This window comes from Loxodonta africana, chromosome 2 (genome assembly GCF_030014295.1).
Source record: "Loxodonta africana isolate mLoxAfr1 chromosome 2, mLoxAfr1.hap2, whole genome shotgun sequence".
NCBI classification, from domain to species: Eukaryota; Metazoa; Chordata; class Mammalia; order Proboscidea; family Elephantidae; genus Loxodonta; species Loxodonta africana.
Genome location: NC_087343.1, coordinates 232134881 through 232156866, shown reverse-complemented (window position 1 = coordinate 232156866; position 21986 = coordinate 232134881). Strand labels below are relative to the sequence as shown.

The 21986-nt window shown below is 37.1% G+C and overlaps 1 protein-coding gene and 1 pseudogene across 1 annotated transcript; both read left to right on the top strand.

The window, feature by feature from the left end:
• Positions 1–2942: 2942 nt before the first annotated feature.
• On the top strand, positions 2943–3862 carry LOC100675245 (olfactory receptor 6F1-like; annotated as a pseudogene).
• A 14693-nt stretch (positions 3863–18555) lies between these two features.
• On the top strand, positions 18556–19516 carry LOC100675526 (olfactory receptor 13G1). The gene has a single exon (XM_010600740.3). It carries the CDS (start codon positions 18602–18604, stop codon positions 19514–19516), a length of 915 nt encoding a protein of 304 aa, XP_010599042.3. The 5' UTR covers positions 18556–18601.
• Positions 19517–21986: the final 2470 nt, after the last annotated feature.

The window sequence follows — 21986 nt, the reverse complement described above, 5'->3', positions numbered from 1 at the left end:
TATGTTCTATATAAAATAGATCAAGCTATTACTTAATTTGAAAAATTGAAAGGTAATTTACTTAAAAATAGTAAATCAAATTATTTCTCTTTCTGCTTTTCTTTAACTCTTATTAAAATGTATGCGTATAGTTCCATATACAGTATCTTACAACTAATACTAAAAATAATCAAAATAAAAAATGTGTATATATGTATTAAAATATGTAGCCTTATCACATACTTCAAGGAAATGTGATGAGTTCATGATCTGACAAATTCAGCATAGTAATTGAAAGTAAAATTTGAAAAATACCATCTCATAATATAATAATAAATACTCGATCCTCTTATTTACCATCATTGCAAATTGATTTTTCAATTTTGAAAGTGGAATATGATAAATCTTATTATTTTATTCATACATCTTGTGATTTAAAATAGAAGCTGTTCATATCAGTAGATTTTGGAAATAACTTTGAGCAGTGACTCATATTTGAATATAAATTATAATTTCCTTGAACCTCGTAATCAGATCCATAGAGATGTATAAAAAAATTTCCCTGGAAACAGCCAATTGTTATATTCAAAGTAATGTGTCTCTGGAGTTTGATCCTTGTGTTTAATAGTCACAGCTCCACTTTGTACAATTTCTTCAGACTCTTTGTGTTTCAGTTTTCCTATCTGTTATTCAAGTAAGATAACAAAACTAAGTTAGCAGGATTTACAAAAATTCATTAGAGAGTAGATGCAAATGCTTAGAATAATTACTGGCAAATAGACATTCACTATATATTGGCTATAGTTAGCTGTTATTTTAAGTTGACATTTAAATGGGTTCTCCTGGACTATATCAAAAGATGTTAACAATGAATACTGATATTTGCACTGGAAAAGAGTTGACACATGTATTGGCTGACTGAGAATGACACAGATACTGGGAGAAAATAGAGCCAAGAAATTTGTGAAAAACGTGGTTTAGCTTTAATTGACATGAATCATTCTTTCTTTGCATTCCCTATTGTACTGTCTCCCCCTCAGAGTCTAAGTTAAGATAGCTGAAATGTTTTTTCTCTATCTTTATAATTAACTATTGATCTAGGTTCTTCAAGAAACTATTGATCTAGGTTCTTGCACTACCTAAGGAAGCCCTGGTGGCGCAGCGGTTAAGCTTTCAGCAGATTATCAAAATGGGCTTTTCGAATCCACCAACCAATCCAGGGAAGAAAGAAGTGGCAGTTGGTTTCTACTCAGTTGGTTTCAGTTCTACTCTGTCCCACTGGGTCGCTCTGAGTCAGAATAGGTTGGACAGAAATGGATTAACCAAGCACATCTTGGAAAACTAATGCAATTTCTCTGATCTGTAGATTCTTTGTTTAAAAATTAGAAGAATACTAAATCATTGCTGCTCTGACCAGGGACATCTTCTGGAAGCTGTGTGAAATGCAGACTCACAGGCCCTGCCCCAAGTGACTGGATTAGAAGGTGCGTTTTGACAACAACCCCAGGTAATTGACATGCTGAGTAGTACTTGAGACGCTCAGATCTAGATGACCTTAAAACCCTTTTCTCTGTAAGTGAGGTATGGCCGTTGTATAGACCACTTTACTTTATAGACATATTTTCATTCCATATATACTCTTTGATACTGAATACATGTAGTGAAAACTGAGATTGATGGAATATAGGACATTTGTTGAGTTTAAGAGTGTGATTCGTGGTGAAGAGAGGGGAAAAAGGGAATGTTGAGTGAAGTTACTAAAGTGGAAGCAAGCTTCATGTGTCTTAGATAAAGGAAGCAGTTTGCCTAAGTGCATTGCTGGATATAGAAATATTTCTGGGTGTGAACAATGTATTCACGTAATGGAGAACTTTGAATATCACATTAATGAGTTTAAACATGAAAAAATCAAGATCGATAGTAAAATTGTGAAAAGAGGAAAAACATTTTGAAACCATTTTTTTTTCAAATTCTTATAGTTTATTTCTGAAGACTATTTTAAAAAAATTTTTGGTGAAATGTACATAACAAAACATTTATCATTTCAACAACTTTTCACATACAAGTCAGTGACATCAATTGTCAGTCATATGGTGAAACTATCATAACCATTCATTTCCAAATGCTTGCAAACATTAAGAGAAATTCAGTATCCACTAATGCACTTGCCTATTTTAAATATTTCATATAAGTAGGGCCAGATAATATCTGTTCTTTTGTGTGACTTATTTCACTCACTGTAACATTTTCAAGGTCTATTCGTGTCTTAGCAGGTATCTTAACTTTATTTCTCTTTATGAAAGAATAACATCCCATTGTACGCATGTATCACATTTTATTTATCCATTCATCTGTTAATGGACACTTGAGTACTTTTGAGCACAAAGCCTAGGAATTAGAGGAGCAATTGGGAAGCCATTACTGTCAAATATGCGTGTGACAGGAACCTATGTTTGGAAGGCAGATTTTTGAACAAAGACAAAATTACATATTTTTATTCAAGGACCATGCACAAAAAGTTGACTTAGAAAATAGTGAGTCAAGATGAAATGGGGTCAGTCCTTGTGGGTTTAGATGTAATTTACGGCTGAAACAAATGCATGGTGATGCCTAGAACAGGCTGATGGAGGCAGAGAGGCTGGATTTGAATCTTGTATCTTAAATTTACAATCTTTGCAAAAAAAGGTAAAATTATTTACAGATTATTTTCCTAAACTGATACTTGGTTATAGTAACAAATGACTCACTGCTGCATTAAATTAACAGATACTAATTTTTTTTTTAACCATGTACTCCTCTGGGTACAGAAGAGGCATTCATAAATGTAAGAAAATGTCTGAATATCTACATTCAGTTCACACTCTTTCATGAATTCATTTATTTTCATTTTTCTAGGACTGTGTAATTTGCTTCAAAGTCTTTCAGTCTTGGGTCTCTGTTTCCTGCTTTATTTCAATACCACAATGGGCACAGACAACGGAACTGTCTCTCAGGAATTTCTTCTGTTGGGCTTTCCAGGCTCCCAGGCCCTTCAGCTCTCTCTCTTCATGCTTCTTCTGGTGATGTACATCCTCACAGTCGGTGGTAATGTTGACATCTTAATGTTGGTGAGTACCTCCCACCAGCTCCACACCGCCATGTACTTCTTTCTGAGTAACCTCTCTTTCCTGGAGATTTGGTATACCACAGCTGCAGTCCCCAAGACCCTGGCCATCCTCCTGGGGAAAAGCCAGACCATATCATTCACTGGCTGCCTTTTGCAGACGTACCTTGTTTTCTCATTAGGCTGCACAGAATACTTCCTCCTGGCAGCCATGGCTTATGACTGCTATCTTGCCATCTGCTGTCCTCTACACTATGGTGCCATCATGAGCAGCTTGCTTTCAGTGCAGCTGGCTCTAGGCTCCTGGGTCTGTAGATTCCTGGCCGTTGCAGTGCCCACAGCCCTCATCAGTGGCCTCTCTTTCTGTGGCCCACATACCATCAATCACTTCTCCTGTGACATTGCCCACTGGATTGCCCTAACCTGTACCAGCACACAGGTAGTGGAGCTTGTGGCCTTTGTGATTGCTTTTGTGGTCATTTTAAGTTCCTGTCTCATCACCCTGGTGTCCTATGTCTTCATCATTAGCACCATCCTCAAGATCCCCTCAGCCAGCAGCTGGAGCAAAGCCTTCTCCACATGCTCCTCCCATCTAACAGTGGTGCTTATCTGGTATGGATCCACTATCACGTCCGAACCTCAATCAAGGACGCCTTAGATCTGAACAAGGCCATCACTGTCCTGAACACTGTGGTGACTCCAGTTCTAAACCCCTTCATCTATATGCTCCGTATCAAGGAAGTAAGAGAAACAGTGCTAAAGAAATGGAAGAGAAAATAAATTGCCTCTAACTTAACAAATCTCCTGTAAATTGTGTCCAAATGTATGGAGGTCTCAAGTAAGAATATGAGAAGACAAAGTAAACCATCCATGATAGCCAACCCATTGTCATAGAGTTGATTAAGACTCATGGGGGACCCTATGTACAGGGAAGGGAAAAAAAAAGTGAAAAACAACAAAAAACTAAGTAAATTTGTGCTACTGTTTTTGATATAAGCAGACGGTTTTTTAAGCAGAATTTTGTCCTTGAGTTCCATTTATAAAGTTAGGAGCACATATGCAGTGAGAAGGTTATTTTACTAAATGGACTATAAATTCTTGTCCTTTTTAAAGTTTTCCTTTTTATCATAAAAGTGAACAATTTAAGAATAATGATATTTATGAATGACGAGGTGTGAGAAATAGGAAAAGTTTAAACAAAAGGATAAACGAAATCAGAACATGCAGTTATTTCAGCACAATATTTTTTGGATAAAATGTAATAAAATAGATACATATGAAATTAGGAACTGCAAGTATAATGTGCCACATTTGTTAACAAGTTTACTAAGCTGTCCAAAATGTGGGCGATGAATAGTAAAAAGTAGATAATCAGGACTGGGGAAGGTTTGGATATGGCAGTAGAAGCCCTTTGCATAAGTGTGTTGTTTGTTGTGTGCCATAGAGTCTATTTTTGACTCATAGAGACCAAAAGAGTGATGAGCTTCTGAGTATTAGTCCACGCAAGTCACCAACCACATGGCATCCTGTGGTCAGAGGAAAAATAATGTACTGCTAATTATAGTAGTTAATTAATTTTTCTCCAAAGGGGCTCATCCCTTAGGGAACCAAGGTATGACCCTTTTTAATCATCGACACATGAAGGGTTCATTTCCCTTCATTTGAACACTTTTCTATGGCTCTGGGTTAGAAGAAGCAGACCAGGGCTCTACAACCTGAACCAGGCTGCAGCAATATTCTATGTGTCCCATTCTTCTTTGGTTTACACCTATGCAATGAAGGTGCTTTTTCATAGGAGAAAAACCTTTATGCTGAATAGCAGCTATTCCCTTAACCTTGTTTGCATTATGTGAAACTTCTTCCAAGTCCCCAATCAAAAATGGAGTGGAAGAGGAGTTTGAGGAAATAGGAAAAAATATTTCATTGTATGAGTGAAATTATTCTTCAAAAAGCATGTCTATGTTGAAAATCTACCTCTTGTGGTATAATAATGAATCAAATTATACTTGGTCTGCTTCCCTACTTTATTCACTGGGAGGATGAGTTTCAAATTCATGACTAAATATTCAATATTTCTAAGCTTATTTAATGGGAACTTCTAAATAATTAAAACTACTGATGTAAACATGCTCACTTCCCTTGAAGACAAATAGCATTGATATTTCCAAAGATGAGTCACCAACTCTCAAGACCACAAAAGCAATGTCTAGTATCACTCTCAATAAAAGTTATCTTCAACATATTTTCCCACATTTGTTCTTCATCTCACTACAGTAAAAACAAGGAGAGAGCAGTTTTAGCTTTTAAAGTGGATAAGTCAGTTTGATGTGGAATTGTATCCAAGATTTAAGGTTAAGTGAAGAAAATAATTGGGAGTATACAGAATAAAATTTATTAAATCAGGTATTTCCTTTCTATGTTAATGAGCTCTACCTAAATGTGATTTTGTAGTACATACATAATATACTGTAAAGTGATATACTTTTGACTTAGATTTTTTTTTTTTGGCAATTAAAATAATTTGTCTTTAAACTGGTTTATTATGAACAATTTACATTAAAGAAAAACACACAAAGTGCTCCTTCATAAAAATAAAACAAACTTTTAGGTTTTTTTGTGAGCAGTTAAAGTGAAAATTTACAGTTCAAGTTAGCTTCTCATATAAAAATTTATACACACATTGTTATGTGACCCTAGTTGCTCTCCCTATAATGTGACAGCACACTCTTCCTTTCTACTCTGTATTTTCTGTGTCCATTCAACCAACTCTTGTCCCTCTCTGCCTTCTCATCTCACCTGCAGACAAAGATTAGACTGGAAGCACACTCTTCACAAGTATCATTTGGTGACTTATAGCCCAGTCTAATCTTCTTCTGAAGAGTTGACTTCAGGGAATGGTTTTAGTTTTGGGCTAACAGAGAGTCTGGAGACCATGTCTTCTGGGGTCCCTCTAGTTGCAGTCAGACGATTAAGTCTGGTCTTTTTATTAGAATTTGAGTTCTGCACCCCACTTTTCTCCTGCTCCATCAGGGTCTCTTGGGCTCATATTTTCCTTTTGACTTTGGGGTTCTTTATTCTCGTTTGCTCCAGGTGGGTTGGGATCAATTGATACATCTTAGATTGCCTCTTGCTAGCTTTTAAGACCCCAGATGCCACTCAGCAAAGTGGTTGCAGAACATTTTCTTATAAAATTTGTTATGCCAGTTGACCTAGATGTCCCCTGAAACCATGGTCCCCAGACCCCTGGCCCTGCTACTCTGTCCCTCAAAGTGTTTGGTTGTAGTCAGAAAACTTCTTAGATTTTGATTTAGTACAGTTGTGCTGACTTCTCCTGTATTGTCCCCTCACACAGTTGTAGAGGCTGGGAAGTCCCAAGTCTGTGGGCCAGACTGGAGGCCTCTCCTGACTCACATAGCTGCAGGGGCTCACAAACCCAAGATTGGCAGGCAAAACGGCAGGCTACTGGTTTACAGACTGCAGAGGCTGATGTATCCCAAGAAAGGCAAGTAAGCTGCTGGCTCAAGTCCCAAGAACTGGAGGTCAGATGAACAGGAGCCAGGTGCAGGGTCCACAGTGATCAAAAGCCAGTGGGCCTTGCCAGAATGTCCATCTATATTGGATGCAGGCCACACCCCCAAGGGAACGCCCTTTCAACTACTTGGCTACTCACAGTATATCCAATTGTACAGGTGATCACATTATATCAGATCTCATCATGGAGGTGATTACATCATTATTTGACTGCCAAACTACATCATTACTGCCAAACCACTGAGAATCATGGCCCAGTAAAGCTGGCACACAACCTTAATGATCATATGTGGCAAAATAATGAATTTGGATCCCTACCTCACAAAATATATGAAAATTAATTCAAAACGGATCAAGTACCTAAATATAAGAGCTAAACCCATAAAATTTTTAGAAGAAAAATAAAGTCAAATATTCAGTACCTCATACCTGGCAATGGATTCTCATATATGACATCAAAAGCCTGTGCGATTAAAGAAAATATAGATAAAATGAACATTACCAAAAAACAAACATGAAGCTATTTGTACATCAAAGGATGTTATCAAGAAAGTTAAAAGAACCTATGTAACAGAAAAAAATAGTTGGAAATTATATATCCAATAAGAGTTTGATATTTAGGGGAAGTCAGAACAGGTGGACTAATCTAAAGGCTAAGAAGTTTCCTAAATACAACCAAATACTTTGAGGGATGGAGTAGTTGGGGGGGGGGGCGGGTCTGGGGACCATGGTTTCAGGGGACATCTAGATCAACTGGCATAACAAAATGTATTAAGAAAACGTTCTGCATCCCATTCTGGTGAGAGGTATCTGGGATTGTAAAAGCAAGTGACGATCTAAGATGCATCGATTGGTCTCAACGCACCTGGAGCAAAGGAGAAGGACGAACACCAAAGACACAAGGAAAATACGAGGGAGAAATATGAACCCAAGAGAAAGAAAGGGCCACATAAACCAGAGACCCCATCAGCCTAAGACCAGAAGAACTGGATAGTGCCTGGCTACAACCAATGACTGGCCTGACAGGAAACACAACAGATAATCCCTGAGGGAGCAGGAGAAAAGTGGGATGCAGACTTCAAATTCTAGCAGAAGACCAGACTTAATGGTCTGACTGAGACTAGAGGGACCGCAGAGGTCATGGCCCCTGGACTCTCTGTTAGCCTAAAACTAAAAGTGTTCCCAAAGCCAACTCTTCAAAGATTAGACTGGACTTTAAGACATAAAATGATTCTGGTGAGGAGTGTGCTTCTTAGCTCAAGTAGACAAGTGAGACTATGTGGGGAGCTCCTGTCTGGAGGCAAGATGAGAAGGCAGAGGGAGACAGGAGCTGGTTGAATGTACACAGGAAATACAGGGTGGAGAGAAGGAGTGTGCTTTCACATTGTAGGGAGAGCAACTAGGATCACATAACAATGTGGGTATAAGTTTTTTGTATGAGAAACTGACTTGAATTGTAAACTTTCACTTAAAGCACATTAAAAAAAAGAGTTTGAAATTCATAATATATAAAGAACTCTGACAAGAACAAAAATATAGATAACCCAATAAAAAAATGGACAATGGATACACGTATACATTTCTCCAAAGACTACAAATGGCCATTATGCACATAAAAAGATGCTCAGCATCAGTATTCGTTAGGCAAATGCACATCAAAACCACAATGAGATAACAGTCTGTACCCAATAGTATGGCTGTTATAAAGAGAGAGAGAGAGGAAAATACCAATTGCTAATGATGATGTGAAGAAATTGGAAATTTTGGACATTTCTGGTGGGAATGTAAAATGGTGCAGCCACTGTGGAGAACAGTTTGGTGATTCCTCGAAAGTTAAACAAAAAATTACATTTGGCCCAGCAATTCCTCTCATGGGTATATACCCAAAATAACTGAAAGCACGGATTCAAACAGATATTTGTACACTAATATTCACTGCAGAACTATTCACAATAGCCAACTGGTGGGTGGATAAACAAAACGTTGTACTTACATAGAATGAAACATTATTCAACCATAAAGATAAATGAAGTTCTGATACATCTATGTCATGGATGAACCTTATAAACATTAGGCTCACTGAAAGGAGTCAGGCACGAAAGGACACATTTTCAATGCTCTAGAATAGGCAATTGCATAGAGACTGAAGTAGATTAGTGGTTATCAGAGGTAGAGAGGAAAGGAAAGTGGGGAGTTATCACTCAATGGATGCTTTTGGAGTGATGAAAAAGTTTTGGAAATAAGTTTTGATAATGGTTGCCCAACATTATGAATGTAATTAATGTCACTGACTTGTACATGTAAAAATGGTTACAATGGCAAATTTTATGTTATACTTATCTTTACCACAATAAAATTAAAAATATAAAAATGAGAGGTAGGAGGAAGCTCCAGAAAAGAAAGCTGAGAGTGAGCAGTAAATTAGAAGAAGAACCAAGAAAGCATGTTGCCCTATGATAAAAGGAAAAAAAAAAAAAGTTTTTCAATAGAGAAAACTTCAGCAAAAGAAAAAAGGTCACTGAATGAAAGCTTAAGAAGTTGATTAAATGGTCTAATATCCACCTACGTGCCTTTTCTCTAAGATAAGCAAACAGAGGAAAGAAGTCCGTATGGTAAACATTAAAATGCAGGTTTGGGTTATCACGGATATTTTAAACTATAATACTATTTAGCAAGAGGACCAGAGTCAATGTTATTTGATTGTGAGTCTATCACACCGATTAATTGCACTTGTGTATGGGTATTCTCAGTTCCTTGGTGGTGTAGTGGTTAAGAGCTACTGCTGCTATGCCAATAGCTCAGCAGTTTGAATCCACCATGCCTCTTTTGATAATCCTATGGGGAGGTTCTACCCTGTCCTATAGGGTCGCTGTGATGGAATCGACCCAATGCCAATGGTCTTTTTTTTTTTTTTTGTATATACTTAGTTCTAGAATGATGAATGAAATCAATTTTCAAATGATTCTATTCAATTTCAAAAGAAATTTAGCTGAAAAGTTCATTTTGTCATATTCGTTAACTGGAAACTATATATCATACCATAGTGTATTTGTAGCTGCCCCCACCCTCTGCCCCAGGCTAGAGGACTAAATGAACTTGTTTAATCTTTGCAGTAATCCTAGTGTTTGAATTCATTTCCTACCATCCTTTCCACTGTTTAGAAACTGTGGTGGCATAATGGTTAAGAAGTATGGCTGCTAGCCCAAAGGTCAGCTGTTCAAATCCAGCAGGTGCTCCTTGGAAACTCTATGGGTCAGTTTTACTCTGCCCTATTCTGAAACCCTAGTGGCATACTGGCTAAGGGCTACAGCTGCTAACCAGAAGGTCAGCAGTTCCAATCCACCAGGTGCTCCTTGGAAACTCGGTGGGGCAGTTTTACTGTGCTCTATTTGGAAACCGTAGTGGTTAATAGCTGTTAACCAGAAGGTCAGCAGTTCAAACCCACCAGATGCTCCTTGGAAACCCCATGCAGGCAGTTCTACTCTGTCCTTTAGGGTCACTACGTGTCAGAATCGACTGGAAGGCAACACGCTTGGCTTTTTTTTTTTTTTTTCAAATAGGGTCACTATGAGTCGGAATGAACTCAATGGCAATGGGTTGAGTTTTTTTTTTTTTTGGTTTTCCACTGTTTAGTTTCCATTGGAGTAGAGGGTGTCTTCCAAGCAGTTGTAATTGTTCTTTATAAAAATGTTCATCCATTCTTTGAAACCCCTCCAGGATTCCCAGTGTCTCTCATTAATCATATCCTACCCCACAGAGGTATTATCATGGGATGGCTTCTGGTCTTCATAAATAAATGACACTCAAAGTTCAAGTCAGCCCACATCATTCTTTAGCAATTAGTGTAGGGTGGTCCCTCTGAGGTCCACTTTAACTTAGGTGTCAGAAACTCAGTCCAAGATACTGTTCCCTGGTGTCCTTTACACTTGAGTCAGGAAACATGTTTTTGATTGATCCTAAATATGAAGAAACCAACCCTTTAAGCAAGAGTGAAACAGGTCTGTTGACAGCAATCCAAAAGGGGTTATCATCTTTATTTTCAGTTTTTATTAGTGATTTAACACTGACTACCATTTGGGCGTGATGATACAGGGAACTAAAGTGAGTATTTGTGGACACAGTGTCTAATTTTCATGGTTGCCCTGAAATCATGACCTCAGCCGGGATATATAAGAACAAAGTAACATTTTTATTTCTGTTTTTAGGAACAGGACAAGAGAAATTCCATCAGATGATTGTAACTCAATCCAAAACAGATTAACCAGTATAATAGTTTTTCCTTTTCTATTTTAAAAATGTGTATGGGATACAAGAACACAACAAGATTGCTCATATAGAAAGCTGGATACATAAACTTTATTTCTTATTGCATAAGATAAATAGTTTTAAATTCAACAGCATTGCTTTAATCAATTTTGAGAACACTCCAGATGTTGCTTATTACAAAACTCTATATGCTTGTACTTAGGCTACAATATTTCCGGGCAAATATTTCTCACAGGACATATGGACCTAAATTAAAAGATTTATTTCTGAAGAGATACAACACTTATTACAAAAATTAACAGCACGTTTAAAATGTCTGTCTTTATTAAGCATTAGTTATTCTCTAAGGAGCCCTAGTGGGGAAAATGGCACTGGGCTTTTAAGAAAATTTTAGTGGTTCGAATCCACCAAGCCACGCCTTAGAGAAGGACCTGCTGATCTGCGTCCATAAAGACCATAATGGTTTCAGCCGAGAAAATTCTATGGGACAGTTCTACTCTGTCACATGAAGTCACTATGAATACTAATTGACTCCACGACACTCAACAACAAAGACAACAGTTACTCTCTTTTAATTCATATGACTTGATCAAGTTAGATATATTTACAATACCTCTCGAGACCAAGATTCCGCATCTCTGTTAATCCTGTTTGTATAATTAGAATTTCTTATGTGGAACTTGACAATTTTTTTAAGAAGATATATACATATATATTTTTTTAATGCATCCATGGCTCTCATATTTAGGGAATGCTACTAAGGAATTCAGGAAATGTGTCTGATTTATTCTGTACCACTGTTCCAAAAGCACTGTAGAACTCTGTTAGCCATCCTGAAAATATATCCAGATGTGCTAATGGTTACAGGAGCTACTTACCAAAATAGTGTAAAAGACATGTACTGTCATTTACCGAAGCTGAAAACATTACCCATCAAATCACATATCTACCAACTGTTAGATTGCAATTCACTGAAAACAGGAATAGTTATTTAATTTTACATTTATTTATATTGCCTCCCTGCTTTGTTGAAGTTATTTCTTTCATACTGAATATGTACAAATTGGAGTTTAGAACATAGGCAAATATATGTAGGCTGAATAGTGTTACCATTGTGATAAGAATGATTAATATGTTTGGAAAATTATTTTAGAATATGTAATTTATTCAGTTAGCCTAAATGTTTAATTAACAAAATGATTTCAAATGAGTTTCAAAGCTTCTCATTGTAAGAAGATGCTCTAAGCCGCTTGAAACACTTGGCAAAAGTAGGGCTTGTATACAAATTTGGGATAGTAATTAATTTTATGTGCATATTCGACCTTTGAGAGACTCTGGGATAAGGACAGTGGTAGATTTAAAGTTAAACTTGGAAAATAATCTCTCCACAAAGTTCGAGAATAAAGTGCTTTGGGAGTTAGAAGTGGCTGAGGTTCTCAGACCCAGGCGTTGCATTTTTTTGACAAACCCTGGGGAGACCAACCTTCCCAGTTTTCCTGGGACTGATCAATTTCCTAGGACATTGATCTTTCAGTGATAAAACTAGACAGTGTCCGGCTAACCAGAACATTGATCATTCTGACTCAGTAGTGCCGTGGTTTGTACCCGGGCTAGAGACACACTCCTCTAGCCCTGGCACCTTTTTTCTTTCTATGCTGCACTATGCTTCCCAGGCACTGTGTTCTTCCATTCTTTCCTCTGTCTCACTGATCACTTCAAAACCTTAGAAAACTGAGAAATATCAGTTTTCACCTCTCTTTCAGTACTTAGCTATGAAGCTAAGCTGAAGAAAATACAGCATCATCTTTGAACACAGCTTTAACTAGCACCGCCTTTGACTTAACGTGGCGCAATGGTTAAGCCCTAGGCTGCTAACTGAATGGTCAGTGGTTTGAACTCACCAGCCACTCTGTGAGAGAGAAGACCTGGCAATCTGCTCGCATGAAGGTTACAGCCAGGAAACCCTGTGGAGCAGGTCTACTCTGTCTAACAGGGTCACTATGAGTCAGAATCAACTTGATGGCACACAACGACAACTGAGAAGAGATGCCTAGAACAAAATTGTCTGGCAGAAATCTTTCAGGAACATCAGAACATAGAGTAAATTTTACCTTTTTTAGTCTTATAGGTTTTTAGTCTCATAGAACACAGTGGTTGCTTTTGTTTCTAGCACCTTGCCTTACACATACTAAAAAAAAAACAGTTGCCATCAAGTCTGTTTGGACTCATGCCGACCCCGTATGTGACTGAGTAGAACTGTCCTTCACAGGGTTTTCACGGCTGTGATCTTTCTGATGTAATGATCACCAGGTCTTTCTTCTGAGGTGCCTCTGGGTGGGTTCGAATGGCCAGCCTTTTGACTAGTAGCCAAGGACTTAACCATTTGCACTGCCCAGGCCCTTTGCAATTGTGTCTATATTGTTCAAGTTGGAAATGAAGATATTATTTAAAAAAGAAGATGATGATGCAGAATAACGGGTGCTCTGGGAGTTGTCAGCAGCATAACATGGGTTCATAGGCCACAACATGACTTTTGACATTAGACTCCCTGGATTCAGATCCTAACATCACCAACGTCATTGTGTGACAATGAGCAAGTTCGTTAACCTTGTCTTGCTTCAACTTCCTCATATGTAAAGTAGGGACATTGATATTTTTAATTCTTAATTATTCCTGTTATCAAGATTAAATAAAGCAACACAGTGAATGGCATATCCATAAAGCGCCAATATGGACTGCTACTGACTGTGGTGTTAGAGTCAGCCAACAGGGTGACCTCAATTTAATGCCTCTAATAAAAAAGGGGCTGGAAACCCTGGTGGTGTAGCGGTTAAGAGCTATGGCTGCTAACCAAAAGGTCAGCAGTTCGAATCCACCAGGAACTCTTTGGAAACCATATGGGGCAGTTCTACTCTGTCCTATAGGGATGCTATAAGTCAGAATTGACTCGATGGCAAAGGGTATGGTAAAGAAGGGGTTGCCAGTGTTTATTTAGTAATGTGCCTGCATCCTGCTCAATAATTAAAATGAACATATTTAGCGTATGGGTTTATCTATTACAGAACTTTATATATGTTTGTATATATACATTATAATATTAACTATACTACAGTATATATGGAGCACTGGTGGTGCACTGGTTAAGAGTTCAGCTGCTAATCAAAAGGTTGGCAGTTCGAATCCACCAGCCGCTCCTTGGAATCCCTATGGGGCAGTTCTAGTCTGTCCTGTAGGGTTGCTGTGAGTCAGAATCAACTTGACAGCAACAGGTTTGGTTTGGTTTCAGTATATGTATTAAATGACTTATGTATCGATTATATAACTTTCATCTTATTCTAGTACCTAATATCTTTCAATCACTATAAATAAGTTCTAGTGTTAAATTTAATGAAATTAATGCTCTTCCACAAACCAGTTAGTGCTTGTCAATGCAATCTCTGCCCAATGCGGACAACAAAGTATCTCCCTTGAATCCATTCTCTGTGCTGCCTGCAGGCTGTCTTTCTAAAATCTTGACACATCTCATATTACTTCCTCTTGCAGAAACTTCCAATTTCTCCCTTATTGCCTGCAGTGGCACAAAATAATCCCTCAGAGCAAATAATCTGAACAAGACCATCTCATTGTACTTCACCTCTCACAGCACTTCCTCTCTGTACACAAAGCTGCTTCCACCTGATAATCGAACTTGCTGTTTCTCAGGCACATTTTATACTTTATAACCTATACTTTTACACATTAGTATTTTTCCTTAGAATTTATTTTCTCCTCCCTGCTGCTTTTCCCTTCACACTTCTAGAGAACTGCTTACTTTTCAGAGACACTGTAACATGTATTTTTTAGGCTTTCCATGATCCTAAGATTAAATTAAATGTGCTATTAGTAATTAAATCATTCCTAGTTCTAGTAATTTGCTCACTATATCAACATATGAAAGTTAATTGTACAAAAGTTTGTTTTTATCATTAAACCTCAAATAATTGAGAACATATATTACATTTTCCACATTATTGTAATCAAAGACAATAACATGCTGATTATTACAAAGCATGACCTATAAAAGCATCTTTATTGTAATTAGAATTAACTCTCTTGTCTTTTACTGTCCCAGACCAATCTTATTTTTCTTACACTATAATATCCATTCGATTATTTCAAATATACTTTTGGAATTTTTTTCTTCCAGTAGATATTAAAAATTGTCTCATTATTATTAAAAAAAATTATATACTAAAACATAAGACTTGAAAATGACCGAGTTTTGGGAACTAAATAATAATTATAATTACCTTTAATAGGAAGCTTAATATGGGCCCAGATTGGGATAATGATTTACATTCACTATTTAATCTAAAGAACATGCCAATGAAGTTACAACTGTTATTGTCCCATTAATCAGTGAAGAGACTGAGAAAATGTAAATTAGAAACGCAAGGCCATGGGCAGAAAGACCCAGGGTTAAGATTTAGGCCCCATTACCATGACTCTAACTAAATCTCACTGATTTTTCATCTCCAAGTATTAATGAATAGTCAATCTTCGCCAGAGTCACTGTAATAACTACAGCAAAGCTGATAATTCCAAACCAGATGACCAGAAAGCGACGTGACCAAAAGTAAATGGCTTTTGATTTGTAAGACTTAGAAAAACACCTTTTCTGCTGATGTGAGCAGACTGTTGTTCTCTGAAAGCTGTGGCCTTTAGAGATACTAGGGTAATTTATACAAGTCAGACCAATCTCACTTGCAGAATTTCAGGAGAAATTATTGAACACTATTTGGATACCGGCTGGTAATGGGCAGTAAATATCTTCACCCTGGACCAAAAGTAGACATTCTGTACTAGGGTTTTATATTCCATAGATTCCTCCTCCTAGTGAAATGTGTCAGGGTCTCCTCCTGGATTCAGCCTCTTCTGCACACAGTAACCCATGCTTACTCATGCAATCAGTACTGGGAACAGAGCCCAGTCAATGCCATTGTTCTTGTGAAGGAGAATTGGTGGCATTACAAAAGGAGATGAGAAAAAAAAAAAAAATCTCCAGATTCTCTTACCTTTGCTCTTAACTCAGAGATGGTGGACAGGATTTGTACTTCTTACCTTCTTGCGACTGACATTTTGTGAAACGTTGTTTTGTATCTTGGTGCTGGAATCTCTCCCTTATACCAAGCTTCAAAAGATTTGATAGGCAACAATTATATAGATAAGTGACTTTGGTAATAATATCATTTACATTGATAAATAATAGTTCTCTAAGGGAAAATTGAAGCTTTTTTTTTTTTATTTTTTTTTTTCCTTCAACAGGGAGTGTTCCTTTTGTATTGAGTACTTATTTCTGGGTAGGGCAAATGTTTAATGCTCTTAACTACTAACTAAATGGTTTGAGGTTTGAGTCTACCCAGAGACACCTCAGAAGAAAGGGCTGATTGATGATCTCCTTCCAAAAACTCAGCCATTGAGAATCCCGAGGGGTACAATTCTACTCTGAAGTACATAGGGTCACCATCAATCAGAATTGACTCAATGGCAAATGAATTTTTTATGTAGGTAATGTCATGTAGGCTGAAAGGGGAGTGATTTTTTTTTTTATAGATTCACCTCAAGAAATTTTGAAGCCAGGTCTCTGATTCAGATGGTGTGATCTTCCCATACCCTTTTAATATCATTTGAAACCATATTCGACACTCAATACTTAGTGATTGGTTGATATAATCTAGTTCAGTATCAAATCGTTTAAATATTTGAAGACAACAAATTTGCATATATTTTCCTTCCACAAATCATATCTCATTCAAAATAAGCCTTCCATGTTCTTTCAAATATTACTTATTCATGTGTTGTGTAATTCTGCTGTGCTTTTTTTGCCTAAAGGCATATACCAGAAAGGTTAATACCAGTATTTTTGGAGTCAGACAATCTAAGTGCCAATCTTGGCCCACTCATTTATAAGATGTGTAATTCTAGCCATGGTTATTTTAACTGTGCAGTGTTTCATTATCACAGGCACATTGAGACTCTAGCCTTCAGTTATTAAAGACTCAGTGTACTGTGAGGATTAAACTATACCATAGCTGCAGAACCTGTCACATATCATATATCCAAGTAATGGTACTTGTTATGCTATTGCATTACACGGAAATGAAAATTAAAGCTAAGAATCCTCAACCTTGATTACGTTAGACAAAATGTTTTTTTTTTTTTCTTGATCTGAACAACTGCCAATGAATCAATCAGTAGCTTAAATTTATTTAGCCAGTTAATTAAATGAGGCTGCAAGGCTACAAATTAGACTTGACTTTGTACCCACACTCAAAAAGGATTTGTATTTATGCTTCTATTTAGGTATAAGAGAAAAATCATAAGCTTTAAAAAGTCAAAGGACACTGAAAAATATAAACCTGTGAATAAATTCATGAGTATTTCGAAAACTTCTACTAGATTCACCTTATCATGACAGTTCTAACAGCCATGAATTCATGTAAATAACGTACTCTGCACTAAAAAAAAAAAAAAAAACTAACAAAGTAAATAAGCAAAAAAGAAACAGGTAGCAAAAATGCTACAGAAGTTTTGGGAAAAAATAAAATAGCACAAGAATTTCATTTATACTCATAGTGGCTGCTTTCCAGAAAACTGTTTCCAGCTGCCTCTTTGCCTTGGTTATCCTTATGAAACTTTAGCTCTGTCTATACAATATGTAGGTCTGAGTCCCTGAGTGGTACAATGGTTAAGCCCTCAACTGCTCGTCACAACGTTGGTTGTTCAAGTCCATCCTGAGGGTCCTCGGGAGAAAGTCTGGAGATCTACTTCTGAAAAATCAGCCGCTGAAAACCCTGTGGAGGACAATTCTACTCTGACACTTGTGGAGTCCCCATGAGTTGGAATCAACTCAGTGAAGACTGGTTCAGTTCCAGTTTTTATATAATTTTTAATTTTTATCCCAACTTATCCAATTTCTTAGAACTAAGTAACCTGAAGCTTATGAAATTTAAATGGTTAACTTAAAACTGTAATAAAAACAAGATGCAATCCTAGATCATCTATTTTTAAACCCAATTATCTTGCCATTATCTGACAGTGCAGCAAATGATTAGTTCACTCAACTTCAGCAATATGCTTGTCAAACTGAAGAAAAAGTGTCAAGGCAGATATATGATTAAATTTTTTAGTAGTTGTAATAGTGGCCACATGGATATCCACTGTTAAATTATTATGAGAGGCATTTTTTCCTTGAAATGTCCCCACTGTAATTAGCTCTGTTGTTCCAGTTATTCCTACTAATATGTCTCAAGAAAGGCATCTAAGAATATCATGTGACTAACCAAGTTAAAGAGATATGTATTTATTTGTATTATATTTTCATGGGGTGTTTACGTAAGAACATAAATTATTCTTAGACAAGTTTCAACTCAGAAAATAATATAGAAATATATGAAGAGACTTATTTTTCTTATCTTTTTGTTCTTAACCACTGGCTTTAGTTTGTTTGAGTCATCAATAGAAGAACACAAGTCAGAGAATGGCATCTGTCTGGCAAATAAAGGGTATTGTCTGGAAGAGAGAACGCCATCATAAGGGAATTCCTACATCATAAGAGCTGTATCAAATCATTAAATTCACACACACGCTCACCGCAGAAAATATCCTAATAACAATATGCAGATCCCTTTAACTCCCGTCATTCAACCAGCGCAACGTCAGTCATTTAATCGCCAAAGCAGGATGAACCACAGCATAGTGACTGAGTTTATAATTTTGGGCCTCAGCAGAAATCCTGAACTCCAGGGAGTTCTCTTTGTCATCTTTCTCTTCATCTATCTTGTGGCTTTTCTTGGCAATATGCTCATTGTGGTTGCCATAATTTATAACACCACCTTGCATACCCCCATGTATGTCTTCCTTCTGGCACCGGCAATCGTGGACATCATCTGCACAACAAGCATCATACCCAAAATGCTGTGGACCACACTCACGTCAGAGGAGATCATCTCATATGGTGGCTGCATGTCCCAGCTCTTCTTCTTCACATGGTCCCTTGGGGCTGAGATGGTTCTGTTCACCACCATGGCCTACGACCGCTATGTGGCCATCTGCTTCCCTCTTCGCTGTACCACTATTATGAACCATCATATGTGTGTGGCCTTGCTCAGCATTGTCATGGCTATTGCAGTGACCAGTTCCTTGGTGCACATGGGTCTCATCCTGAAGCTCACCTTCTGTGGCCCCCATACCATTGGCCACTTCCTCTGTGAGACACCTCCCCTTCTAGCTTTGTCCTGCAGTCCCGTGAGAGTCAACGAGCTGATGGTGTATGTTGCTGACGACATCCTTGCCGTTGGTGACTTTATTCTCACCTTCATCTCCTATGGTTTTATTATTGCTGCTATTCTCAAAATCCGCACAGCAGAAGGCAAGAAGAAGGCCTTTTCAACATGCTCATCCCACCTCATCGTGGTTTCCCTCTACTATTCCCCTGTAATCTACACCTATATCCACCCTGCTACCAGCTACACATTTGACAAGGACAAGGTGGTAGCTGCACTCTATACTATTGTGACCCCCACATTAAATCTGATTGTGTATAGTTTCCAGAACAAGGAGATGCAGGTGGGAATTAAGAAAGTGTTTCTTCTCTGAAACATTAGTGGTTTCAAGAGAATACCAACACTCTAGGCTGGAATCATCCCCTGGAACACCTCAGATTATAATAACCTTTCAGGGTTGCTTCTACTCCACATTTCCCATTCACTCTTAAGAACAAGCCTGTTTTACTCCACTGTAAGTCATTTCCTTAGCTCCTATTTTCTAATATACACTTTTTCTCTTACCTTTCCAACTATGTTGGCTTCTACACATAATTCCACAAGTTTTTGAAATACTCTTCTTCATGAAAACTTTCCAAATTCATCACAGTGGGTGTAAAATATTTCTCTGATTCCTACCCTGATCTTATCATTCTTATTGTCTCCACATATTTCATATTCTTCATGTGAACAATGGTTGCAATATAATACACATACATACTCACATAAATATATACACATTGTGGTGTATATATCACAATGTATATCCTAACATCCTCCTAAAATACTGCCTAATTTCAAATCTTATAAATTCTTATACACAAACATTTATCTACACACATATTCACACATCAAACACATATATAAAATAAAAAAGATTACTTCTAATATTATAGAATCAATTGTTCTAAGAATAAGATCATGTATCCAGTTTACACAGCATAAAACATATTTTATCATTATGAGACATATGTATGACATAGGCAGTAGAGATTTCCTTTGAAACCAGTGTTATAATCAGGGTTGTCTGCAATACATTTTTATTGATGCAGACATTTTTCCATAATTGTCTTCTTAAATCCAATCAAGTTCATGTCATTTTTGCCTGCTTTCACTATTTTACTCTATGGATACAAGAACCATATATTATTATTAAAAATCCATTATATAACATTTAACAGCAAATTCTTAGTACACTAATACGTAACATACAGCAATAGAATAAGTTTCTCTCAATGCCCTCCAGCTAAAGACCACCATGAACCCACATGCAGGTGAACATATTGGGCTTATTCGCTCAATGCAATAAATGAAACAGCATATAATGGGAAATCGTGTGGGGTCACAGTAAGAGAGTGTTGGAAGGGACTTATTTCAAATGGTGTTAGTTGATTTGAAGAAGGATCAAGGAAGTGACAATTTTCCTGGATTGAGTGGTGTCAGAAATGAGGGCAATTATATCTAGGAGGCAGGAGGAATGAAACATTGCTAAAGTTGTAATTGGCAAAGAAACAGCAGTCGCTAATATTAACTGGGAAACTAAGATATTAGCCATTTCAGTTCTTCGGGGAGTGTTCTTGTTTTTATCTGTCCTCAGACATGTCTATGGAGTAAATTCCATCTTAGTAACCTTTTTCTGATGCTGGTGTTCAGCAATTTTTTTCTTTTTATTAAAGAATCAAGATGAGAACGCCATGGCCTACGTGACTGAGCCAGGCCAGTTCAGCTGCAGCTGTGAGAGACTGTCTTTCCTTTCTCACTTTTCTAATGTGAAGTGTGTGGGTTACCATCTTCATTATGGTGTCTTCCTTGTCAAAGAAAACTATGTGGAAGTCAATTCAACAATACAGGTTAATGCCTTGTGAGAGCCTGAATGTTACATAACCACCTGACTGTGTTCCTTTTATGAAATTATGTAGTTAAAACACAGTCTGAAATACTGAGACCATCATTTGAAACAGTAAAATGCATTTCTATCCATCTTTTTTAATTTTAAATAAAAAAAAAATTAAAAGGAACTTTTTTGGAACTCATGCCTCTCAGACCTTGTTCCACTGTAGCTCAGGTATTATTCTTGCTCATTATTGCATCCAGTATTGCATTTTAAATATGCATATAAAGAAATATCACATCAATACATTTTGGACTGTCTTAAATGATTTTATAACTAATCCATTATACTGCAACATATACCTCACACAACATAGGAGATAATTAACTATGTATTCTAGTTATCTAGAATATTTATGTATGTATTACTACAGGTCACTATACTATAAAGTTGAAATTGTATCTTTTCAATAATTCCTTACACAGTACTTATACCCTTAGCAGTGTAAACATCCATATTAAATTGTGAATTTACTGACCTTTCTAAGTTTCGGAGTAAGGGAACAAGAGTGGTTTGAGTATTTTATGCCATTTATTTGTTGATACATATTATCAGGAGGGATCAGGCTCTGGAGAAGGAAGGCCCTCAACTAGATGAATTGACACAGTGGCTGCAACAATGGGCTCAAGCATAACAACAATTGTGAGGATGGCGAAGGACCCGGCGGTGTTTTGTTCTGTCGTGCATAGGGTCGCTATGTGTCAATTTGCTGATATTTTACTGAGGGGTTGGGAGAATTAAGGGGTATAATGGATTTGAATTTCACTGCATCTAGTACTTTAATAGTGTTCCACAATGGCTGGGCTACTTTGCTTAGAATAGCCCTCATTTAGTTTATTTTTAGTTCATTAAATGAATGTCATTTTACTGAAAGAAATTGTAGGACAGATCCTTGTTAAGTCTCTAATACACT

Excerpts from the sequence above, each read along its gene's own strand:
- LOC100675526 (XM_010600740.3), top strand. The coding sequence starts at position 18,602 with ATGAACCACAGCATAGTGACTGAGTTTATAATTTTGGGCCTCAGCAGA.